This window comes from Elgaria multicarinata, chromosome 16 (genome assembly GCF_023053635.1).
Source record: "Elgaria multicarinata webbii isolate HBS135686 ecotype San Diego chromosome 16, rElgMul1.1.pri, whole genome shotgun sequence".
In the NCBI taxonomy this organism is placed as follows: Eukaryota; Metazoa; Chordata; class Lepidosauria; order Squamata; family Anguidae; genus Elgaria; species Elgaria multicarinata.
In genome coordinates this window covers 11,769,419-11,796,250 of record NC_086186.1, presented here as the reverse complement: position 1 = coordinate 11,796,250, position 26,832 = coordinate 11,769,419, and the positions used below count along the sequence as shown (strand labels likewise).

At 45.1% G+C, this 26,832-nt stretch overlaps 1 protein-coding gene across 1 annotated transcript; it reads left to right on the top strand.

Annotated features, from left to right (window-relative positions):
• Positions 1-213: 213 nt before the first annotated feature.
• On the top strand, positions 214-23,511 carry SORD (sorbitol dehydrogenase). Its single transcript, XM_063142271.1, has 9 exons — positions 214-331; positions 5,158-5,191; positions 7,811-7,975; positions 8,877-9,036; positions 10,397-10,515; positions 11,369-11,434; positions 16,967-17,142; positions 19,886-20,007; positions 23,225-23,511. The coding sequence occupies exons 1-9, from the start codon at positions 254-256 to the stop codon at positions 23,388-23,390; spliced, it is 1,086 nt and encodes a 361-aa protein (XP_062998341.1). The 5' UTR covers positions 214-253; the 3' UTR covers positions 23,391-23,511.
• The last annotated feature ends 3,321 nt before the right edge of the window (positions 23,512-26,832 follow it).

Below are 26,832 nucleotides of genomic sequence, written 5' to 3'. Positions count from 1 at the left end.
ATAAAGCGCTTTAAAGCTGTCGTGTAGACCCTGTATTGCGCCTGAAACACGCGCTCCAACCGGCCAGGCGCAATTGGCTGAGCGCGCAAAGCATGGCCTTGGCTGGGCCCCGACCTGGGCATAGTCCGAGCCTCCTCTCCCCCCTCCTCTTTCTCCTCGCCCGGGGAGGCCCCGGGGATAAAGTCCCCCGCCGAGGCTGAGGGCGGCCAGCGGCTCTCCGAGGCGCGTCACTGAGCAACGGCAGCAGGCAGCAATGGCGGCGGCGAAGGGAGCTCCGGAGGCGCAGGCGAACCTGTCGGTGGTGGTGCACAAAGCCGGCGACTTGCGCCTGGTACGGCCCCCTGGGACTCTCCCCCTACCCCAGCGGACGCCTCTCGCCGCCTGGGGCCGGTAGGCGGGCGGCTCGGAGGCGGCGGCGGCGCCGCTTCCCGGAGTGGGAAGGGTAGGCTGGGAAGGGCAGCCTCGCCTCGCCTCGCCTCGCCTCGCCTTATTAGGGTTGAAAGGCCTGCGGGCAGGTGGCGGTCTCCTGCCTGCGCTGTCGCGGGCGCAAGGGCGACGGGACAGGCGAAAGCGGTCTCCGGGGTCCCATCAGGGCAGCTCAGGGTACCGCCGGAGCGAGGCTGGGAGCGCGTGGTTTAGGCTGCGCTCCTGCTCCCACTCACCTACCCACCCACCCACGCACCAAAGAGCGCACGCCCCGTGGGCCACAGTGGGCGGCACCCAGCGAAAGCCCTCCTTCGAGTAGACCCATTGAAACGAATGGGATTAAGTTACGCGTGCCTACTTTAAGTGACGAACTTAATCCTATTAGTTTCAATGGGTCTACTCGAAGGAGGGCTTTATTTGGGTGCTCGCCAGTGGGATTTACTGTCAGGCTACAGCCCTGTGCTGTTAACGTCCGAGTGAGCTCCATTTTTTAAAAAAGTATTCATTATTTATATCCCCCTTTTTCCCCCTCCAAGGAACCCAAGGCGGTTTACATAATTCTTTGCTTTTTATCCTCCCAACAACCCTGTGAGGTAGGTAGCTTAGGCTGAGAGTCAATGATTGGCTCAAAGTCACCCAGTAAGCTTCCTGGCTGAGTGGGAACTTGAACTCGGATCACAGTCCAACACTCTAACCACCCCACCCAGGGCCGGATTTAAGCTTGTTGTGGCCGTAAGCTATAACATGGGTAAGGCCCTTCCCTCTTCAACAAATAATATATTTTTAAAATGCAAAATACGGGCTGGGGTAAATCCTCAATCTCTTTGCGATCAGAGGCGCTGCATAAGAGATCCCTGGAGATAATTTAGACTGACCCCAACCACATAACACTGTTCTGAAGAGGTCTTCATTTTGTATGATGTTTATAGTTTCCAGGTGGCAGTGTTGTAAAAGTTTTTTCTTTCTTTCGAACATGAGGCCCCTCGTAATGTGAGGCTCTAAGCCAGAGCTTTCCAAAGTTTTCATGTTGGTGACACTTTTTAGACATGCATCATTTCACGACACAGTAATTCAGTTTTACTAGCAAACCGGAGGTTAAACTAACCTCTTATAAGAGATGCGGACACATACATAAATTGTAATAACGAAATGTATGGGGACACAACGTATCTCATGAAAACCTTTCATTTATATTTTTAAAAATGTATGATTTGCAAGATAATAACATACATTTCCAAGACTTTTCACATTGAATCAATTTTGTCGAGCTGCGATCGAGCGGCGGTTGAGACGGTGTACTATAGAAAAATTGGACCCATGGAATTTCTCGAATTATTATTAATGTGTCACTTCCGGTACAGCCGCGTCACCGGAAGTGACGTAGAATCAGCTGTTTCGACCCGATTATGCATACTGCGCATGCGCAGTACCTGTATGATCCCTCGACCGTGGTGTGCACACATGGATACAACGGAAGGGGAATATACTAGTGCACCATACTAATTGGCACCTTTACGGCGTAAAACTGCATGCAAGTTGGTATTGCTTATTTCACATAGACTCAAGTTTCTCGTTACGTTCGCGTGACACACCTACACACTGCAACTGATACACTAACATGTCGCGACACACAGTTTGGAAAGCTCTGCTCTAAGTTGTAGCTTGTTTAGCTTGTACGTAAATCTGGCCCTGACTACACCACACTCTCTCTCATTGAATCCAATCAAACTTATTTCTGAGTTAGGCTTCACAGGCTGTTCATAGCTGCAGAACTCCTATATATGGTCAGGAAACTATTATTCCAAGACCATTGGTCCATCTAGCTCAGCCCAGTGCTCTCCAGATGTGTTTGGTCACATTTCCCATCATCCCCATGCTAGCTGGAAGATGATAGGAGTTGTAGTCCCAACATACCTGGAGGGTGTCAGGTTGGGGAAAGGTGTTTTGGACAAGTTCACGTTTCTAAATGCTAGGATCACAATCTTTAAGAGTAGGCATGAAAAAGAAATGGGAGTTTTCTTTTCTTTTTCCTAAAGCTTTTAAAACTTGATGTTGTGCAGACTTCTACTGTTACTTTCTACTGTTAGTTTTACCCTACCCTGTGCCTGCTTACCCTACCCTGTACCTGTTTGCATTCTCTTCCCCTCCTTATTGTTTACTATGATTTTATTAGATTGTAAGCCTATGCGGCAGGGTCTTGCTATTTACTGTTTTACTCTGTACAGCACCATGTACACTGATGGTGCTATATAAATAAATAATAATAATAATAATAATCTAGGTGCCACAATCAGATTTTTAGATGATTGGGATTTTACTATTCTGGGATATCTACCTGCCCCCAGAATCAATGATATATTTGCTCACTGGTTAAACATTAAATATTTTCATGCTTTGCTTCACCTCCACAGACATTTTAGGGATATTTATCTCACTTTCTTCTTCTTCTTGAATCACTTATAAGCTTTAAATGGCAAAGAGGCCAGACTGCATGCAATTTCTTCGGAGTTTTAAAATTTGGACAGTGTATATAGAGTGCTCAGAAGCTTGTTGCAAGGAGGACATGGGGTAATTCTTGCCTCAGTATCACTGAATTTATTAATTGTATTATTGGGCTGGGTGGGGGTGGTCCCAACCCAAGTATTCCTTCTCTGATTGAAAGTGGTGTGCATTCAAAGGTGACTTGGAAAACAGCAGAAAATGTTAGTTCACATTATGAATTTTGGCGTTTTCTGCCCAATGGGAAGAGAACTGTATCAAGAAGGATGCAGATAAGCTGGAGCGTGTTCAGAGGAGGGCAAAGAGGGTGATCAGGGGTCTGGAAACAAAGCCCTATGAGGATAGACTGAAAGAACTGGGCATGTTCAGCCTGGAGAAGAAAAGGCTGAGGGGAGACATGATAGCACTCCTCAAATACTTGAAAGGTTGTCACACAGAGGAGGGCCAGGATCACTTCTCGATCCTCCCAGAGTGGAGGACACGGAATAATGGGCTCAAGTTACAGGAAGCCAGATTCCGGCTGGACATCAGGAAAAACTTCCTGTCTGTTAGAGCAGTACGACAATGGAACCAGTTACCTAGGGAGGTTGTGGGCTCCCCCACACTAGAGGCCTTCACGAGGCAGCTGGACAGCCATCTGTCAGGTATGCTTTAAGGTGGATTCTTGCATTGAGCAGGGGTTGGACTCGATGGCCTTATAGCTCCTTCCAACTCTACTATTCTATGATTCTAACTTACTTTGTTTTTTATTGCTCAAGTTTCATTCCCTACATTAGCATTACTCATTTTCTTATGTGACAAATAATCTCATCTTCTAAATTCTTAGGAAGCATCTGGTCACCGGAGCAAAATTAGAAAGTTTAACAATGCAATCTCTGCATGTCTGCTCAGAAGTAGGTCCCCCTTGAGTTCAACTGAAGTTGTTCCCAGTTAAATGGGTATGCCTGCTTTTCAAAAATTTACTTTGAATGTGGTGAGATTTACTTCTGAGTAAACTTAAATTAGGATCAAGCTCATACTTTTTAGGCGAACATTTCTGGGTCTAACCATATGACATGTAAGTTAACATTTGTTCCCACTGGGTTTTTATCAGCACTGTCTAGTAAATGCTCCATGGTTTACCCATGAGTGGATCAGATACCTCTATTGGTTTTTATTTCATTCAATTTTCTATCTCTGAGCAGTATTCCACGAGTCTAAACGAAGTATCATTGATTCTTGGACTGGCAAGTACTTTAGTAGATTTCAGTGGTACAGCTAGGTAATTTTAGACCCTGGCCTTAATGGTGCCCCCCTTTCAGCTGCCAGATGGAGCACATATAACATTTCTCAGCCTCCCCCCAAAGCTGCCACTCCATGCGTTACAATGCTTCATTTATTTATTTACTTACGTGCTACATTTCTACACTGTCCAATAGCCAACGTTCACAAAAGTTAAACCCTCAAAACACAACATGATAAAATAGAAAACTTTCAAAAGTTTAAAACAGTATAAAAAGCAGAGTAAAAACCAGCAGTGGTGTAAAGATTTAAAAGCAAAACAACACATTTAAAAACAATGCTGGAAGGGTTAAAAAGTCTGGGAAAATACAAAGGTGAAAAGACTACAGTGTTGGCACGAGGCAAGCCTCTACGGGGGGGGGGGGGGCAAACTGGGGTGCCACCACTGAGAAGCTCCTCTTAGGCCACAGCTAGACCTAAGGTTTATCCTGGGATCATCCAGGGTTCGCCCCTGCCTGAGCACTGGATCCCCTCTGTGGCCATAGCTAGTCCTAAACTTTATCCCTGGATCATCCAGGGGTCAAACCTGTTCATCTAGGTGACACACAGGGGATCCAGTGCTCAGGCAGGGGCGAACCCTGGATGATCCCAGGATAAACCTTAGGTCTAGCTGTGGCCTAAGTCACCTAGATGAACAGGTTTGACCCCTGGACGATCCAGGGATAACTCTTAGGTCTAGCTATGGCCTTAGTAGCTGCCTGTTCCTTCTCCTTCTATATTCCTCATATGTTACAATGTTTGCCAGCGCTGATTAAAAAAATAAAAATGAATAATAATAATAGTCTGAGCACGTGTGCTTTTGCGCCATGACTATAGAAGTAAAATGGACTTTTTTTCTGATGCTGTTATTTCCTGATGTTCTTTGCCGGAATTGGCCCATAATATAATCCTGGAGTGAACAGCAGCAAGGTTTTGTGCAAGCTGAATATTGTTTATTTTGTCTCCTTGCAGGAAAACCGACCAGTACCTGAACCAGGTCCTAATGGTAGGTCTGTATATATATGTATGTATGTATGTATGTTATGCTTGTATTTATTTATTTATTTTAAACTGTTTATATACCACTTCCCATTTTAAAAATCCCCAAACGCTTTACAACAAATGATAAAACAATGCATCATTATAAAAGCAGTACAACATTTAGACAAATGAATGACTGGGAAAAGCCAAGACAAACAAGTACACCTTTAATAATCATGGAAAGCAAATGATTGTTTTTTCCTTGACATATTACAGAAGGAAATTCATTTCAGAGGGAGGGTGCCACCACGGAGAAGGCCTGTTGCTGTAGCCTGTTGCTGTATCGCTACCAGGGTGTGGCACGGACAACAAGGTCACCCCTGAAGATTGTAGTGGTCCAATTGGTCTATGCAGGGGGAGGTGATCTTTCTAAGTTGTTAGGGGCTTTATATAATACTTTGAACCTGGCTGAGCGGCAAACTGGCAGCCAGTGCAACTCTTTCAGCACTGGTGTTAAGAAAGGCTCTGCAGAGGCCACCAGTGAGGGAGGAAGCAGCAGCCAGGCACCTCTCCACCATGCCTGGGTCCAGCTCCAGCTGAGAGCCCCCTCCCTCCTGCTACCAACTGTCTCTGCAGAGGCCACCAGTGAGGGAGGAAGCAGCAGCCAAGCCCCTCTCCACCGTGCCTGGGTCCAGCTCCAGCTGAGAGCCCCCTCCCTCCTGCTACCAACTGTCTCTGCAGAGGCCACCAGTGAGGGAGGAAGCAGCAGCCAAGCCCCTCTCCACCGTGCCTGGGTCCAGCTCCAGCTGAGAGCCCCCTCCATCCTGCTACCAACTGTCTGCAGAGGCCACCAGTGAGGGAGGAAGCAGCAGCCAGGCACCTCTCCACCGTGCCTGGGTCCAGCTCCAGCTGAGAGCCCCCTCCCTCCTGCTGTCAACTGTAACTGCTGAACTTTCCAACTAAGATTGTAGTGCCTGAATTTGCTTTCCTTTCCCCCCTCCTCCTCCTCCCTCCCAATCCCCTTTCCTTTTGTGTCATGTCTTTTAGATTGTAAGCCTGTGGGCAGGGACTGTCAAGAAATAGTTTTGTAAGCTGCCATGAGAGCCTTTTTTGGCTGAATGGCGGCATAAAAATCCTTAAATAAATAAAAATAAATAAATAAATAAATAAACATCAGAAGAGCCCTGCTGGATCAGACCAAAGATCCATCTAGTCTGGCACTCTGTTCACACAGTGGCCAACCAGCTGATGACCAGGAGGGACCCACAAGTAGGACATGGTGCAACAGCACCCTCCCACCCATGTCCCCTAGGAACTGGTGTATGCAGTCTTACTGCCTTTGATACTGGCAGTTGCACTTAGCCATCAGGACTAGTAGCCATTGATAGCCTTCTCCTCCAGGAAATTATCCAACCCCCTTTTAAAGCCATCCATATTGGCGGCCATCACCACGTCTTGTGGTAGTGAATTCCATAATTTAACTATGCGCTGTGTGAAGAAGTCCTTCCTTTTATCTGTCCTGAATCTCCCACCAATCAACTTCATGGGATGACCCCGTTGGGTTCTAGTAGTTCTGAAGGTGACAGTGCAAGGCAATGTGCCTCAGGAATTTTTAAGGAAATTGGACCTGTCTCCAAATAAGTAGTTGTCCTAATCACAAAGAGAATGGGGCAAGTGGATTAAAGTACAGGTGTGACTTGGCAGGTAACTTGAGACAGGAACCAACGAAACTAGGCAGCGACTGGCAAGTTCAACTGACTGCAGTTCAAACTTGTCTGCACTTGATAACATATCTCTGTAATGTTCTACACGTCTTCTGGAAAGGAACAGGAAAAGAAATGTCAACATTGCAGGCATTTCTAATTAGCAAATAATTTGAAACGCAAATATTTAAAAGCCAACCGCTTTTCAAGGCTTCCATTATTTTCTTGACATTGAGTAGAATTCAGACTTAGGCACCCTTAGAGTTGACCACTGAACTCAATGGGATGTAAGCTGCTTGGCTACCTTATGCCCCATTGATTTCAATGGGCCTACTTTTAAGGAGGAGCGAATCTGGAGCCAAACCATCATCTTTGTTTTAGTTTATTTCATTTTTAATTAATTAATTAATTAAATTTCTACACTGCCCAACAGAGAGAGTGAGAGACTTCTCCCTTATCAGCCTGCCTGATCATGGAAGTCAGAAGAGGGCCTGCTCCTGGTGGTTCCACATGGCCCTATTGCCTGACTGGAGGCCACCCGGAGAAGAGCTTTCAGTGTGGTGGTCCCTTCCTATGGAACTCCCTGCCACTGGAGGTCACACAGGTGCCAACGCAGTGTTGGTTTTGGAGCCTCCTGAAAACAGCTCTTTTCTGGGAAGCCTTCCTTGGTTGAACAGCCATGGTTTAATTGGCACTCTTTAAAAAAAAAGGGGGAAAAAGAATACCATATTTTATTCTTTTTATCTTTGTATCATTTAATCTCTTGTGTTCAGTGCTCTGGAATCTGTTTAGATGTGGAGTGGTATAGAAATGTTGTAAGTAATAAATAAATAATACATAAATAAATTAAATCGCCAAAGCTCTTTAATGTCTTTGTGCCGCAGATAACAGACTTTTCCTTGCGCAGATTTCACTCTACGATTTGTCTCTTCTCTGCTTAGAGGTGCTGCTGAAGATGCATTCGGTCGGGATTTGTGGCTCTGATGTCCACTACTGGGAGCATGGGCGGATTGGGGATTTTGTTGTGAAGAGCCCAATGGTGCTGGGCCATGAAGCTTCAGGAACTGTCTTCAAAGTAGGGTCCTCAGTGACCAAACTGAAGAAAGGTGAGCTGAGGATGTCTCCCAGATCATAGGGGCTGCCTAAACATTCTAGAAGCCCTTAGTTGGCTCCGCTATGGTGCTACGTTGATTATACGACGCAGCGGCCACCTCGAAGCTATCGTGGGGCTTTCCAGAGAAGCCCTGTTTTTTAAAAGTCGGGGACTTACCCAACTTTTCAGGATGGAGGTAGGTGAACACGGCCCTTCTACTGTCTAACCTCGCTCCATCCTCTATGGAGGTGTGGCTGGGCAGATGGCAACTCCTGAATGTGAGTGAAATGGTCTGGAGCTCACTTTGAAATTCTAACCACTCGGGGGACACTGGAATATTGAACTGCATCACCCCAAGATGTGGTTTCCTAGAATGCTTGTCGCCTGATTGCTGGCTAGACCAGGGCTTATACCGGGGATCGCCCTGGGATCATCCCTGTGCATCCAGATGACGCACAGGGGATCCTGGGGGCAGGGAGGGATGATCCCTCCAGGTCCCCAGGATTTTGCCCTACCTTTCTTGTCCTTTTTTTCCATGGACCCAGGCTGATCCTGAGACTGTGGAACTTGTGGGTGGGCGTTGCGGTTTGTCCCGGCTCCTCGCGAATAACTGCAAGGAGCCGGGCATGGGGCACAGAGCTCCTCGGGGGTGGGGTGGGGTGAGCGGGGAAATTATTTTGAAAAAAACCTTCCTGTTTCGCAGATGAGCACTCGTGCGCTCGTTCTCCTTTAATAACTAAAACAAAATGGCGGCCACGATGTTGCACGCCGCGTATAAACGAGAGCGACGATCTTGCAATCATAAAATTGCGAGATTGTCGCCCTTTCCTCTAGCTGAGGCCTAAGTACAAATCAGATCTTTGCATGACAATCTACCCAGTCTTTTATCTTGCTGCATTCTTATTGTTTCCCAGGTGACAGAGTGGCTATTGAGCCTGGAGTTCCTCGAGAGGTGGACGAATACTGCAAAACTGGGCGTTACAACCTGTCTCCAACCATCTTCTTCTGTGCAACCCCTCCTGACGACGGGAATCTGTGCCGCTATTACAACCATGACGCCAACTTTTGCTACAAGTTAGTTGCAAATACTTCTTGGGGATTGCATGTTGTGGGGAAAGGCTAGCTGAATTGAATTCCTCCTCTGAGATCGTTTGGAGGAAAAGAGAGGATCCCCCCCCCCCGCCACGGAATTTAATTTTATTTTGAAATAAAGTTAACAAAACAAAGCTAACCAAAAGAATGTACATAATAAGAAATCAAAATCAAAAAAGAAAAAAAAGTATTTTGGTGCCTGTAATTATTATTTTTTTAAAAAAAAAAAATGCTCAGGGAATTGTTTAAAAAATTCTAGGGGTCCGGTAATTAAGGGTCTTCCAAAAATAATAGAATTCTTCAGCACCAAATAAGGATACCTGAAGGCTGGGTAACAGTCTGACCTAATAATACGAGTGAGAGAGCATAAATGAGATTGGCAGCAAGTTTAAAACAAAGGAGGTGATTTTGTCCCTGCATGCAGTTAACCTTGAATTTCTTGTGGCCAAGAGCTTTGAGATATAATTGCATATGTAGGTTCAAAAGGGATTAGGCACCTGGCATAAGCTTCATCCTCCTTCTTTGAGTGTCACTGAATCTCTAATAGGTGGTAATGAATGACAGGATTATGGATGGTTGCCCAGTGGCTTCTTCCATTCTTACTCAAAAAAACTAAGTATTAGCTAACACTGAAAGGCTGAAAGAGAGAGAGAAAAAGAACCCAGATGGATGATTAGACTGACCTGTGAATTTCAAGGATTACCAGTTAACTAGAAAAGTAGCAAGCAACTTGCTTCCATTGGAATTTACATTAAGAAATCATACTCTGTCTTTTAGGTACAATCTTATGCATGCTGGCTGGGGAATGCTGGGAGATGTAGGACTTTTTTTTCCTGTCTAAACATGCATAGGATGGCACCCTCAGACAGTTAATGTTTGTGCTTCAATGGTTTGGAGGCATGCCTGGTTTTAAGGTTAAGCCGCCCAAATTTGAGTTAATAGGTAGAAATGTGGGACTGCATCTCAGAACAGAGATCGGAACTTTGACCGGTGGATAGGAAGGGAGATATGTGTTGTGTTGGAATGTCTTGTTTCAGTAGAATGTCATGTAGAGCCATTAATTCAGAAGACCCAATAAGAAGAACTCAAGAAATGGTCCAAGGGAAATAGCAGGACGGCTATGATGAAAATGAAGCTCCTGCCTAAATGTATGTTTCTTTTCTGACTGCTTGCCTTTGTAGTCCCACAGCAAAGGCTTAACTGTGTATTATACAGCGGCCCTCTCCAACCTGAGACCAGGCATCCAGCTTTTAGGACGTCGATTCTGGAGAAGGAAAGTATAGCTTTCGTTTACGCTCGACAGCCCTTTTGTGAAAGTTCTCCCCGCATTGTCTTGTTACAGGCTTCCAGATAATGTCACCTTTGAGGAAGGTGCCCTCATTGAACCCCTTTCTGTGGGGATCCATGCCTGTAGAAGAGCTGGAGTGACTCTGGGGAGCAAAGTCTTCATTTGTGGTGCTGGTATGGAAGAGTCATTGTTCTGCATTCCATTGCTTTTCCATGTCCCATGTCTGCCTCTCAGCCCAAGGGGACTTTACATGATACCTGCCCTGGGGATGCCACGAAAACAGTTGCTTGTCCTGGATATAATCTTTGGAACCACTTATCATCAGTGGTGTAGTGTAGCCAGGGCTTGCTGGGATGCAGCCCTGACATTTTTTAATCAGCTGGCACAATGACATCATCTGCCAAATCCCAGAATTCTCTGTTCCTTCTAAGCTTTTTTATTTCTTTATTACATTTCCATACTGCTCAATAGCCAAAGCTCTCTGGGCGGTTCACAACAATTAAAACCATTGAATGCAGCATGCTTCAATATAAAGGTCTAAAACCACCATATAAAATCAAAATACAAACTAAAATAAGATCTAGCAGCAGCAATGGCACCAACTCTATTGTCTTTTTAGTGCCCGACAAAGACCTTTTCAAACTTGATGGTGTGCAGACTTTATACTGTTAGTTTTACCCTACCCTGTGCCTGCTTACCCTACCCTGTGCCTGTTTGCATTCTCTTCCCCTCCTTATTGTTTTACTATGATTTTATTAGATTGTAAGCCTATGCGGCAGAGTCTTGCTATTTACTGTTTTACTCTGTACAGCACCATGTACATTGATGGTGCTATATAAATAAATAAATAAATAATAATAATAATAATAATAATAATAATAATAATGCTCCCAGGCTTTTAAAACTATTGTTCCTGTTTTATGATTGTGTTTTTTTTTAATGCTAATTATTTTGTTGTATATATAAATCTATGCAATAAATAAGTACAATGCCTCATTCCTCCCTCACCCTTTGTTTTTCCCCCAGGACCTATTGGGCTTGTGACTTTGCTTATTGCAAAGGTAATGGGAGCTGCACAAGTAGTCATGAGTGGTAAGAAACACTTCAATCTATTCAGCCCTTTATGTTTTAACTACTTGAAGTTCTGTTCCCCAGGTTTATGCAGGATTAAGTAAGAACATCAGAACATCAGAAGAACTCTGCTGGATCAGACCAAGGGTCCATCTAGTCCAGCACTCTGTTCACACAGTGGCCAACCAGCTGTCGACCAGGGACCAACAAAGCAGGACATGGTGCAACAGCACCCTCCCACCCATATTCCCCAGCAACTGGTGCACACAGGCTTACTGCTTCGAATAGTGGAGGTAGCACACCACCATCAGGGCTAGTAGCCCTGGATAGCCATCACCACCAGGTATTTATCCAACCCCCTTTTAAAGCCATCCAAATTGGTGGCCATCACCACATCTTGTGGTAGCGAGTTCCATAATTTAACTGTGCGTTGTGTGAAGAAGGCCTTCCTTTTATTTGTCCTGGATCTCCCACCAATCAGCTTCATGGGATGACCCAATTGGGTTCTCGTATTTTGAGAGAGGGATAAAAATGTCTCGCTATCCACATTCTCCACCCCAGGCATAATTTTGTACACCTCTATCATGTCTCCCCTTAGCCTCCTTTTTTCCCAAGCTAAACAATCCCAGTTGATGTAACCAGTATGAGGCTGAGGAAAATATTGGTGTTATTCCAAGAATTTCTACTCTTGTGAATCACCAGAATTAGGCAAATGGATGGTCAGTTCTATCTATGCATGAGGAGCCATAGAGTTGGAAGGGAACTCAAGACACCATAATCTCTACTCCTCTGTTGTTGCAAGAAATCCATTACTACTGCATCCATTCAGCTTTTGCTTAAAAATCTCTTAACATGGCTCAGGTCCAGGTTATCTGAAAGACCGTATTCTCCCTTATGAGCCTGCCCGTGCTTTGAGATCTTCTGGAGAAGCCCTTCTTTCAGTCCCACCATCTTCACAGGTGCGCTTGGTGGGAACACGGGAGAGGGCCTTCTCGGTGGCTGCTCCAGTGCTTTGGAACTCTCTTCCCGGGGAAGCTAGACTGGCTCCCTCCTTGATGGGTTTTCAAAAGCAGGCTAAAACTTGTTTGTTCCAATAGGCCTTTGGAGAGTAATCTGGTCCTCCATCTATGTTAATGATTTATAATTTTGTCTTGTATTTTAAACGTTTATGTATGTATGTATGTGTGTGTATGTATATATATATATATATATATATATATATATATATATTGTACAGTTCTTTTCCTAGGTTTTACAATGTATGTTTTAAACTTTGTAAGGCCGCCTTGAGGCCCAGTATTGGGCAAAAGGCGGGATACTACTACTACTACTAATAATAATAATAATGATAATATAGGAGCATCTGTTCCAATGGAGGCTCTAATGTCAGTGGGGTGGTGAATCGGCTCTGGGTTTCAGCCAGAGCCATTCAGAAATGTGAAGGAGTTTTCCAAGGTGCAGAACCTTAGGTAGAACCTTAGGTAGATCCTTCAGAGTTCTGAACAGTTCTGACTGAAACCCGGAGCAGATTCAACATTCCTACTGACGTTGGAGCCAGTAGCTTCCATTTATCTGTTCCGCTCTCAGACAGTCTGCACCATCAGAAGTTCTTCTGAATGATTAGTTGAAATTCGCTTTCTTGTCATTTGAATCCATTGGTTCATGTCCTACCTTCTGGAACAATTGCGAACAAACTTGCTCCATCATCTACAGGACAGCCTTTCAAACATTTGAAGAGGGCTATTATATTACCTCTTAGTAATTCCACTGCTGACCTCAGGAGGAAGCTCTAAAAGAGGGGAAAGCGGCAAGCAGGAAGCTTTTAATTAACGTTGGGAGCTTTGCTGAAACCACCTTACTTCTAAATAAACATCATGTGAGGATCTTGGCCATGGGAATTGCACGCTACAGAGCTTACGTGCTGTGTCAAAGCCCCGTTTTAATTCCACTTCCAGCCGGATGTGGAAAAGGAATGACCCAGCAGTGCTAAAGGGCACAATAAACTTTATACAGTGCGATTCTCAGAAATCTACTCAGAAATAAAGTCATATTGAGTTCAATGGAACCTACTCCCAGGTAAGTGTATATAGAACTTAATGTAGCATGACGTTTCATGGACTAGAACTCACTTTGTCAGATGCATGGAATGTTAGCCACAATGGGCAAATATATATATATATTCTGCATTTGTCAATAAACACACGCACAGAGAAAAGTAAACAGGTCAAAACGCCATGGAATGCAAGAGGCTTGTGAAATTTCAATGTTAAGCTCAAATATACAAGATAAGAACAATTCATCGGAAGGTTTGATTCTGTTCTTTAGATCTTGATGGGAGATGTCCCAAAACAAACAGCCTCGCCTTCTCACGGCACTAGCTTATTAGTAGCGGTGAGTTACAGATGTTTAGCTGCAATTCATATTATCCTTAGCTTATTTTCAAATTCCGTATGTGTAACCTCAGTGTGGGGATTTATTTTCATTTGCATTATGTTATGTTTTGTAGTAACGATAGCGAGGTTCTGAGGAAGCTGTGGCAAAACAGGCGTAAAATCCGGAGTCCTGTAAAGTCTTCCCTTGCTCAGCAATTTATTGCCAAATACATGAACCTGTTTTTATAGAATCATAGAATAGCAGAGTTGGAAGGGGCCTACAAGGCCATCGAGTCCAACCCCCTGCTCAATGCAGGAATCCAACCTAAAGCATCCCTGACAGATGCTTGTCCAGCTGCCTCTTGAATGCCTCTAATGTGGGAGAGCCCACAACCTCCCTTGGTAACTGATTCCATTGTCGTACTGCTCTAACAGTCAGGAAGTTTTTCCTGATGTCCAGCTTGAATCTGGCTTCCTTTAACTTGAGCCCGTTATTCCGTGTCCTGCACTCTGGGAGGATCAAGAAGAGATCCTGTCCCTCCTCTGTGTGACAACCTTTTAAGTATTGGAAGAGTGCTCTCATGTCTCCCCTCAATCTTCTCTTCTCCAGGCTAAACATGCCCAGTTCTTTCAGTCTCTCTTCATAGGGCTTTGTTTCCAGACCCCTGATCATCCTGGTTGCCCTCCTCTGAACACGCTCCAGCTTGTCTACGTCCTTCACTCTGTCATGTATATATGTATACTGATGTCATAGTCATATGATGTTTATTATATCAGCCCTTTTACCCTGCCGTCTTGGCTGTTTTTCAGTTTTTGTGCAATTGTGTGCCATTTTTCCTCATTCCATGCCCTCCATTGGAATGGAGCCCATAAGACCTTCTCCAAAACCGAATTCGGTCCTCCAGGTGAAAGGGAATGTTATTCTAAACAACAAAGAGCACACACGAGTAAAGTGCACAGGTGTGTTGTAGCAGTGCACACTAGGTGTGCAAATTACAAACACAAACTTCTGTGCAGCTTTGCCTCCCCCCCACCCCCGGAAAAATGCCAACAGATGCCCATGATATTAATTGCAGTCTCAAGAAATCTAAGTTCACAGTCTTGACTTCTAACTACATCTTTCATGATCAAACAAACATACAAAAACTTAAACATACCCTTTTCAAGTTAGGTGCAATTAATTTTGATATACGTCTTTGGCAGATTTAATGTTTATACCTTACAAAATATTTTTTGCTCATTAATTGATAAGCAAAAACTTTAAGTTTGGTCTGACCTTTGATAAGACAGTTTGATGTCTCTCCGTTACCCACACAATCCTTTTCATCTCTGGTGATGAGCTATAATTCAGCATTTTCTCTTTGGATGTTATCCAAACTGCTTTGCCAATTACATTTGGATAACGATTCCCGAAAGTTCATTGTGAACTCACTTTGTATCTTCCTTATTGGTAACAGTTACCTTTTTATTTATTTAGCTCCCTGGATTCCTAATTACCTTTTATGCAACATGCTTCATTGTTGGAGCTTGCAGCTCCAAGACAAGATAGACCTTGCTTTTGTGTGTGTCTGTGAGCACATTGTGAAATGTGCAATCAATCTTTTGTGGCAGAACCATGACATATTTAAAGTTTAAGATTAGCCGGGGAGGCTTTACTTGATGCCTTGAAGGAAAGTGGCCTGTAGAACTACTACATGTAGAAGAGCCTTCTTGGTGGTGGGACCCCATTTATGGAATTCTAATCCACTAGAGATTTGGCTGTCCCCTATGCTCATGAGATTCAGGCACCAATTAAAGATGTGTTTATTTGTACAAGCTTTTGGGTATAGGCAAGTTGTTTTACCTGTATTGCTGTGATGGCTTTGTTGTATTTTATTATGCATTTTCTCAGGGCCATCCCAAGAAGCTGATTGGTGGGAGATTCAGGTCAAATAAAAGGAAGGACTTCTTCACACAGCACGTAGTTAAACTATGGAATTCCCTACCACAAGATGTAGTGAGGGCCACTGTCACGACACAGGCCTCACACACCAGGCCTTGTCGCACACAAACCCTCCTCAAGCCAAGCTCCACCACTTGAACAACCTGAGGGTAGGGTAAAACACAACCTTTCCCTCATATGAGAGGGTAAAAGGCTAGAATCTGAAAAGGTTTTACTGTGTATGTAATGAGCTGAAGGTTATATATAAGGTGTAACTGTAGAGCAGGTGATAAAGCCAAGCAGACATGGGCTTTGGGGTAACAAAACAAAATAAAATGTTAATTTTTGTTTTAACAGATCTTAGTTACTTCAAATTCAAGTTAACCTGCTTAATCTACTAGTTTTAATAAAAACAGTAATCTTAAGTCTCTTAAAATCTTATCTCTTTTCACTCTCCACACCACTGACAATCCTAACGGACACTCCCCACTCCCAACCAACTAACCAACCCCCATTTATACTCCTCCCCCTTTCACAGCATCATCAGCCACACCCACTCAGTCCAACATTCTGCACTCACTAGACATACAAAGGCCCAGACATACCTAAGGGAACAGAACTGTGGGGTAATGCCACAGCCACCAATTTGGATGGCTTTAAAATAATTGGGGTTGGATAAATTCCTGAAGGAGAAGGCTATCCATGGCTCCTAGGCCTGATGGCTATGGGCTACCTCCAATATCAGGGGCAGCGAGCCAGTTGCTGGGGAACATGGGTGGGAGGATGCAGCAGCACCATGTCCTGCTTGTAGGGCCCTGGTCCAACAGCTGGTTGGCCACTTGAGTAAATGGACCCTTGTCTGATCCAGCATGGCTCTTCTTATGTTCTTATTTCTAATTTTAGAGTTACAATTTTAATGGTTTTTTTGTGTTTTACTGTGTTTATTTGGGTTGTTAGCCACCCTGAGTACCTTGGAGATATATGTTAAACTGAAAAAAAAAGTAATTTCAGCAGACCAGAAAACAGTCCTATAGTACAGCTCAGGCAAGGGGTTTGAATCTCACTGAAAACAAGGCTGTAGCTAAACCATATGTACAAGAGACTGTACTATTTTGGGTGGGAATATCGGAGCAGTGGCAGCGTCTCCCACACGGTTGTGTTTGAGAGAGATTGTTACGACGTGGCCGATGTGCTGTTATATCCCTGCAAGTGTAATGGAAAAATTTGTTACTTTTGCTGATCTGCATTTTCCCTTCATAGATCTATCTGCCCCACGGCTTGCAAAGGCTAAGGAAATTGGGGCTGATTTCACCATCGAAGTAAAGAGTGAGAGCCCTGAGGAAGTGGCCCATATGGTGGAAAATCTTCTTGGTTGCATGCCTGACATTACCATGGAGTGCACTGGGGCTCAGACCTCTATCCAGGCTGGAATATACGTGAGTGTCTTTTAGATCTGGGCTCATCTTTAATCTCCTCGTAGAGCAAAGGTGTTGAACTCTACCTCTAACCTCTTAGGAGCAGAAGACAGAAAAAGGTGGGGCCAAAGGTACTGGGTCCAAAAATGTAAAAAGCGCCAGCATATTTTAGGTTAAAGATCTTCCCACCAGTAACTAAGGCCTAATCTACACCAGGCCGGATTTTGCACTATGAAAGTGGTATGAAAACGGTATATAAAAGGCAAGAGCCACACCAAGCAGAATATAGTGTTATTGAAGCGGTATATGGTATGTGTCAATGGGCTCCAACTGTTGTCAGTGCCTTTTATATACCACTTTCATAGTGGAATATCCTGCCTGGCGTAGATGAGGCCATTGCCTTAGAAGAAGCATTTCAACTTTTTAGAATGGGGGGAAAACTGGGCAGAAACTGGGAAATCAGCAAATGGTTGGTGCTTGGCAGGAAGGAGATAAGGCCAAGAGAAAGAGCATGGCTATATGATGACCCCCTAAACCGGATTAGGACCTCCAGGCAGGCTGGGTTTGCCCCACAGGCCTGAGGTTGAGCATCCTTTACTATAGAGGTTATTCGTTTTGTAGGAAATGAGAGAAAACCTGTGAAATGATTGTTGATGCCAAGAGCTTTAAATCAGGTTGGGGAAATGTCTTCCTCCTGGTGGTTTCATTCCCTTGTGTGGATGGCCTTCTCAGGGAAACCCAGCCCTTTTTAGACTCGCTGAGTTTCGTCTGAGCCCTCGGCTTGGTTTGCATTTGTGAGCCAAGCCATGGGCTTTTTCCGGAGATCCAGGAACTTTTCTCGGGTTTCCCCCCCTTAAATCTCTATTTACGGAAATGACAGCTGCAATTTCCGTAATTTGCGCGGTTTGGGTAGTTATTTGTTTAATTTGCGCGAATTTCCCCCTGCAATTTGCATAAATGGCAATTTAAGAAAAAAATGACAGCCCCGAAAATTCCTGAGCTTTCACGACCCGATTTGCATCAAGTCGGGCCAGCTCACGGCTAAGTGAGCCGAAGTCCGGGGTGGGGGTGGGGGCGAGCTGATGAAAGCTGAGCGAACTTCACTCCTGGACAGATCCCTCTGACATCCCTGTTGCCTTGTGGCTAAGCTCCTGTGGGCTGCATGCCAGAGGTGGGCAAGGGTCAAGCAAAAGTGCGTAGGGCCACACTCTATTTCTCACCCACCCATATACTCATCGACACACACACAAATTATCCTCACCCTCACAGCAATGATGGTGGAGGAGAAAGCTAATGAGAGGCTTTAACCAAGCCTAATTGAAGTCCAGGGGGGACGTTGGGCAGGTGTCATGGTGTATGGGGTGTATTAACCCTCCCCAGTTCTGTCCACACCATACTATTTCAGGCCACAAGTTCTGCTGATGCTTTTGCAGGGTTGTGCTATTGGATCTGACCTTGAGAAGGGGCTGGTTCCTCAGGAAGCAAGGCAGAAAGAGATCAGCACCCCGGACAGCTCCAAGGGGTGCTGGAACAGCCGGAAAGGGTTGTCTGTATGTTGCTCCAACAATGATCAGAGCAAGACTGAAGCTTAAATAGGGAGGGAGCTGGTTTTAGACTTTGATCCTTGAAGTGGCCTGTCCTGTTTCAGAAACCTCAGATTGCAACAACATGGGAGTGGTTGTGGCATGCTAGCAACTTCGTAATCTGAGGAAGGTAATGCAACCTCCTCTGAATGCAGGGAGAGGTGGGATGACCCCTGCGGTTCCTTTGAAAAAGTGGGTTCTGGGGAGATGGAAGGGTTGTGATGTCTTTCCATGGCCAAGTCTTCTCTTGAATCTGAAGGCTCTTCTGGAGATGAGAGTGTGGAATCCTCAGAGAATGATAGTTCATGGTGCTGGTCCATTATGCTCCCCAGATCACCTCCACCCCACCAGTCAATTTACTCTTGCAAAAAGCCTGCCTGTGCCAAATGAAAGCTATTTTCAAACCTAATTGCTGGGGGGCGGGGGGGGAAAGGAGGCTCGGCTCGGTGGGCTTGGGGTTTCCTATCCCTGCATTAAAACATACTCAGAGTTTATAGTCCCCCACATCTGAAGCAAGAATCTGCTCCAAAAATAACATCTGAAAAATGCCTTCTTTCACAGGAACCTCCCCATCATTTAAGAATTTCAATGGAGGGCCTTCTCCAGGTTTCCCCACATTGTCAGACTAGGTGCTTGTCTATTGGAGAGGGAGGGCCTTTTCAGTGGTGGCACCCAAATGATGGAACTTGTGCCTAGATATGCCATGGCCCCTGGTAAGGGCCCTAGCTCAGTTGTAGAAGACATGCTTTGCATGCTAAAAGTTCCAGCTTCAATCCTGGGCATTTCCAGGATAGGAAAAATTCCTGCTTGAAACCCTGGGGAGCTGCTGCCAGTCAGTGCTGACAATACTGGGTTAGATGGACCAATGGCAGCCTCCTATGTTCTTATGTCCATCTGGCCCTTTAAGACCCCAGGTAAAGTCTGTCTGTTTTTGCAATTATTTTCCATTAATTTTCATGAACCGCTCAGAGAGCTTCGTCTGCTGTGTGGTATAGAAATGTAATAAATAAATAATTGGCATTTTTAGAAGCAAATTTATTTCCTTTTATGATGATACGAGGTTCCCGTTTTGAGCTTTTAATTCTGGCTGGCTCTTGTAATTGCTCTGCCAGAAAGAGTCCTCGTTCACCGACTTTTGTAGGTGAAGTACATTCATTTTGGCCGTCCCATTCTGTCTTCAGGCAACCCGTTCTGGAGGGACACTGGTTTTGGTGGGCCTGGGGCCTGAAATGGTCACGCTGCCCATTGTGAATGCTGCTGTGCGGGAGGTGGATATCCGAGGGATATTTCGATACTGCAATACGTGAGTATTCGCTGAAGATCTAGAGGAGCGAATGGTGATCTATTTTTGAATTTCACTCTGGGAGGAAAATGGAAGGCCTGCCGCATGCAGAAAGATTTATTATGATTTTTTTACAAAACTGGGAGAGGACAGCATATTGCCCATCTCTATATTATGTACATAATATGCTGTCCTCTCCCAGTTTTGTAAAAAATAATTTGGCGGGGAGAGGAATGGTATCTGTAGTAAGGCTGTGCACTGCCTCGGGTCCGAACCCCGAATCTGAAGTGGATTGGGTTGATCTGGACCCTCCCGAACCGGATCCGAACAAGTTTGGGGGAAGTCTGAGGCGACCCGAAGCTGAAGCCAATTGGCTCTGAAGCTTTGGGCTGCGTTGGTGCTTCGGAGGTGCCCCCCTAACACCCCACCAGTCCCCTAACCTGCCTCTGCCGTCCGCCGCCATCCGCTGCCACCCTTGCATCTGGTGGCTTCCACTGCCACTGCCGCATAAGACAGGAAGTAGGCCTACTTCCTGTCTTATGTGTCAGTGGCAGTGGAAGCCGCCAAACGCAAAGACTGCGGTGGACGGCGGAGCAGGTAAGGGGAAGAGGAGGAGGGGGGCTTACCTGGTGGTCCCGCCATCTGCGGCGGCAGACTGCGTAAGCACCAGGAGAGTGGGGACAGTTTTCTGGGTGCCGGCTGTGCAGCCGGCAGCCGGCACCCAGAAAACTCCCGAGTCGCCTCAGACGGTTTGAGGTGGATTGGGGCTGCTTCGGGGGTTCCGGATCGGCCTCCAAGGTGGATTGGGTGTGTGTGTCGCCCTGCACAGCCCTAATCCGTAGTGGCTACGGAGTGCCAAAATAGTCAAATTGCAAACAAGCTAATTTTGGCCTGTTAGCGCACTGTAGCCACTACAGATACAATTTTTGGAGGGGGGAGTACAGCCCCATGGGTGGGTCTGGGGGGCAAAAATCTTTCCTAGACCTCCCACACTTGCCCACCTCTGACAGAATACCAGAATCGTAAAACAATGCCAATTGAGAGTGTGCAGTTTCTGCTACGGAACAGAGACGGGCAAATCTGTCAAGTGCGATTTCACTCAAGTTTTCACTTTTTCACCGCTCACTTCGCTCCATCCAATTTCCGCATCAGACTGTGAATGTCTTTCTTATCTTTTTTGCCCACATAAAAATTCCTATGTATTTCTCCTGCACATTTTTCAAAATAAGTGCATTTCCGTCAGCGCGCCTTCTCCCATTTTTACACACGTACACGTATTTTAAACACACCATTTCAAATCTGCACATTTTTGTGTGTGCGCTTCTTCAAACACATGCATTTCTGTATGCATTTCTTTTCGGTGAACTGCATCCTGGACTTTCGAAAACTGCAAATTTCAATGCTTAACTGTGTTTCGGTTTGCATTTAGGTTCAGGAAGTTCAAATTCGGTAACTTCGTGTTGAAATTTGAGCCAATTATTTTACCCACTCCCATTCTGGGATATGAATAGGAGAAAGCCATATACCTTTTGTAACTCCAGTGGGAAACAGCAAAGGGCCAAATGATTCAGCATCAAATCTCCTTTCTTGCTATTTTTTTCTAAAAAAACAAAGCAGCCATGAGGATTGGGTGGGTGGGGGGGAGCTTGAATCAGGTCAGGTCCATCTGGAAACAAAGCCCTATGAAGAGAGACTGAAAGAACTGGGCATGGTTAGCCTTGAGAATTGGTTAGACATGATAGCACTCTTCAAGTACTTGAAAGGTTGTCACACAGAGGAGGGCCAGGGTCTCTTCTCGATCATCCCAGAGTGCAGGACGCGGAATAATGGGCTCAAGTGACAGGAAGCCAGATTCCAGCTGGACATCAGGAAAAACTTCCTGATTGTTAGAGCAGGGTGACAATGGAACTCATGACCTAGGAAGGTTGTGGTCTCTCCCACCCTAGAGGCCTTCAAGAGGCAGTCGGACAACCATCTGTCAGGAATGCTTTAGGGTGGATTCCTGCATTGAGCAGAGGATTGGACTTGATGGCCTTATAGCCCCCTTCCAACTCTACTATTCTATGATTCTATGTAAGGGAAGATGATGTTTAACTCCCAGTGCTATTTTCCTGATGTAAATCCCCTGCCACAGCACGGCTGCTATTTAACCTGCTAGGGAAAATACAGGTACACAGGAGATATGACCACCAATCTCCAATGTAGCCATACTCAACCCAGCACCCTTCCAGTGTGTTGGAGTACAATCCCCAGCATCCCCAACCAGGAGGTCTGGCTGAGGATTCTGGGAGTTGTAGTCTAACACATCTGGAAAACACTAGGTTGGGGAAGGTTGCTCTAATATCACATTGGACATCTGGCCCAGGCCATGATGAGAAAAGGGATGAGGATGATACGTAGAACTGGAAAACACCAGTATGCACATTTATTGCCTACAGTTTGTACTTGGAACATTGTATTTGGATTTAATATTTTTTTTAATCTAGAGAAGCATGGAGAAGAAGGAATACCCAGTGGTGTTTTTTTTTTAAATTTAAACAGTGCAATTGTTTCTTTCTATAAGAACATAGTTAGACAGTAGGGAGGAGTGAGAGGCCTTCAAATAAAACCACATAGCCAAAGAAACGGGCCTTCTGTAGCATTTTATCATGGGGCGTGGAAACGGAGATAGCACCATGTGAGAACATGAATTTGAATTGGAGCAGAACGGAACAAATACAGATAACAGCATATTAAATCAGGTTAAAAGCATTTTAATCACTGTACAGAGATATAATACACTGAGCATACCAAGTCTGAAAGAAAGATAATAAATATTCAGCCAACCAAAGACCTCACATGGGGTTTAGGGAAGGAATGGACACCCTGATATCTACCTGGTGTCAGAGTGATACATTGGCTGTTTCTACACCTGCGTTTCCCCCCGGGATCATCCCTGTGCATCCAAATGACACATAGGGGATCCCAGGAGCAGGCAGGGATGATCCCTCCATTTGCCTGGGATAATCCTTAGGTGTACTATTTATTTATATTTATTTATTTATTACATTTATATACCGCCCCACGGCCGAAGCTCTCTAGGCGTTTTACAAAAGTTTAAAATGGTAAACATTAAAAAGTATACAAAATTTAAAAACCACCAAAAACATAAGAACAGCATAAAAACAGGGCCAGTGTAGAAAGGGCCAGAGAGAATGAAAGAATTCTTAATTTATCCCCCTTCCCCTTTGCCTTGCAGGTGGCCCATGGCGATTGCTATGCTTGCATCAAAAACAGTGAATGTTCAGCCACTGGTGACACATCGTTTTCCTTTGGAAAAGGCTTTGGAGGCTTTTGAGACAACCAGAAAAAGAGTTGGGATAAAAGTTATGCTGAAATGTGATCCCAACGACCAGAATCCCTGAAAAAAACACCCACCCAGAACACTCCACTGTGTTCTCTTGTTAGTGAGGGTGGAGTACATAGACAGGAAAAGTTTGTCATTTCAAGATGTTCAGAGCCTTAAAATTACAAACAAACAAACAACATTGCCTAGGAAGCAAATATTAAGTGGAATTCTTTCAAACTTTAAGTTCTCTAAGGTAGAAAATAATCATTGGAATCAGATGAATGACTGAAATCGGTAGAAGAGGCTGGATGATAACAGTCCTAGAGCTGAAACATGTGGAACAGGTACGGGATGCAGCTGTTGATGGGCTGTACTGTTTCAAACCTTTATTAAGCCTGTGGCGCAGGGCGGTAAAGCAGCAGTTTCTGCAGCTGAAACTCTCTCCACGGCTTGAGTTTGATCCCAGCAGAAGCTGGATCCAGGAAGCCGGCTCGGGTCAACTCAGCCTTCCATCCTCCCGAGGTCGGTAAAATGAGTACCCAGTTAGCTGGGGGAAAGGTAATAATGGCCGGGGAAGGCAACAGCAAACCACCCCGCTATAAGGCCTGCTAAGAAAACGTCAGCGAAAGCTGGCATCCCTCCAAGAGTCAGTAATGACTCAGTGCTTGCACGAGAGGTTCCTTTCCCTTTCCTTCCCCAGTATAACAAATGCCCCGAATGTACAAAACTGCAGCTGGGGCCTGCAATGAAATGTTGCCGCATGGAATGCTCCTGTCCAGTGTTCCAGCCAACGGGCCGTTCCTTCTTCCAGGATAATGCATTTCCAGCACTACCCAGTTTTCCACCCCCCCCCACTTAGTCCATGCCCACTAAGCATCTCATTGGGCTAGCAACGTAGGAAGTCGCCTTATATCGAGTCAGGCCCTGGGTCCATCTAATCCAGGACTGTCAACAAACAGCGGCTGTGCCTCTCCAGCCTTTCAAATTGGGGTTTGCCTGGGGATCGAAACTGGCGCGTTCTGCGTGCAGAGCAGGTGCTGTGCCACTAGAACTCGCTGTGGCCCTTTCGTCCCTCCACCCACATATTTTCCCTAAATAATTTTTTTTTGTACTTCTGCAAATCTCAGGGCTCATCTACACCAAGCAGGATATTCCACTATGAAAGCGGTATATAATAAAAATAACAACAACAACAACAACAACAACAACAACAATAATAATATTTCTTACCCGCCTCTCCATTCTGATCGAGGTGGGGAACAGCAGCAAATATAAAATACATAAAACTGAATAAAAACATAATCTGCATTGTTAAAACATCCTAAAAACCTTCTAAAAACATCCTAAAATTCCACTGGATAGGCCTGCCGGAAGAGATCAGTCTTAGGACTCATCTACACCATGCAGGATATTGCACTATGAAAGTGGTATATAAAAGGCAGGAGCCACACCAAGCAGGATATAGCGGTATGAAAGTGGTATATGGTATATGTTAATGGGCCCCAAAAGTTGTCGGTGCACTTCAATACTACTCTAAAGCAGTAGTGTGGCTCCTGCCTTTTATATACTGCTTTGATAGTGCAATATCCTGCTTGGTGTAGACGAGGCCTCTATTGCTTTCTTAAATGCTAATAGACTGTTAAGATGACATGTCTCCTCTGGCAGGCCATTCCACATTCTGGGAGCAGCAGAAGAGAAGGTCCTCTGGGTAACAGTTGTCAATCTAGTTTTTGCTGACTGAAGTAAATTCTTCCTAGAGGACCTGAGTATGCAGGGCAGATTGTACGGGAGAAGGCGATCCCACAGGTAACCTGGACCCAAACCATGTAGGGCTTTAAAGGTGATAACCAACACTTTATACTTCGCCCGGAAACTAATTGGCAGCCAGTGAAGAGATTTTAAAAGGCAGGAGTCACACTACTGCTTTATAGTGGTATTGAAGTGCACTGACAACTCTTGGGGCCCATGACACATGCCATCTACCTCTTTCATACCACTTTCATAGTGTTAGATCCTGCTTGGTGTAGATGCTTGGTGTAGATGGGCCCCAACAGTTGTCTGCACTTCAGTACCACTATAAAGCAGTAGTGTAGCTCCTGCAGTGCACTTCAGTACCACTATAAAGCAGTAGTGTAGCTCCTGCAGTGCACTTCAATACCATTATAAAGCAGTAGTGTGGCTCCTGTCTTTTATATACCACTTTCATAGTGGAATATCCTGCCTGGTGTAGATGAGCCCATAGTTTCCCTGAGCACGCTGGTACCTCCGTCTTCTGCATGGGTGGTACTGCTTGGCTACCAAAAGTCCAGGACTCAGAGAAATGAGATCAGTTAGTATATATATTTGACATGGAGTAGAGATCTAGCCTAGGGAGTTTTTATATGGGGGAGCAGCACACAAATATGCATTCCCACCTCTGCAATAGCTGAGCCCAGTAAAAGGCCAGTACCCTGTGTTTGCTGTGACCATATATTTTTGCTATTCGATACACTTGGGTCTTATTCCTCTAATAATCTCTCCTCCCCACACTCCATTAATGCAGATTTTGGAGCCACGTCACAGACCATTTCCAAATTCGCAAAGCAGTAAGAGCTTCCCTGTCTTGAACTAGCATGAAACCTAACTGTAGATCAACCTTCTCCAAGCTGATGCCTTCCTGGTGTGTTGGACTACAATCCCCATCACCCATAGCCTGCATGGGGCATGGTGTTGGGGATGATGAGACCTGTAGTCCAACGTCTGGAGGGCACATGTAGATCATCACTTGTGATAGCTGCTCGAATGTGTCTTAGTTTTACTGTTTATATGGGATGACCTCTGCATGGGTTTTGATTGAGCTCTTTCTTCAAGAAATGACTGATATGTGAAGAGGGTGTGGTGAGATGGCACTTAAAGAAAGGTACATCCTATTCTATGGAGAAGGAATATTTCCTTTTTGGAGGAGGGCTCTGCTTGAACTTGTCTATTTCTCTCACAGATGATACATTAGTACCTTAGGCTTTTGTATGTACCCTTTGCTGGAAAATGCTGCAATTCCATCCTAGTTGGATATTTCCTGGCACCATCCTGGTGGTCTATAGCTCACATCATCCCCAATTCTGGCTGTGGGTGATGGGGGGTTGTAGTAAAACACACCTGGAGGGCACCAAGGATGGAAGAGGGGGGTCGTCAACAATTCATTACCACTAATATTCATTACCCAATAATATTCATTACCACTAAGCCTCAGGTGCTTTCTTAAGGGGAAATGTCCCTTCTGAGCATAAATTCCCTGCAACTGTGCTTGAATATTCTGCTTTTGAATCCTGGAGAGATTAACTGTCCTTTTTGTGAGTGCTGGTGTCAAGAGAGCCACTTCCTGATCACATCCCAACCCTGAATGGGATGATTGTAGACCTGTTTCGACAAGTGCTGAGATTAAGGGCTTGGGCTGGAATTTCGAAGAGCAAAGTGCCTAACGGACAACCTGCGACTCCCAAATCCTGGGTGCTCAGCAAGTGCCTAGGACAGAAACCACT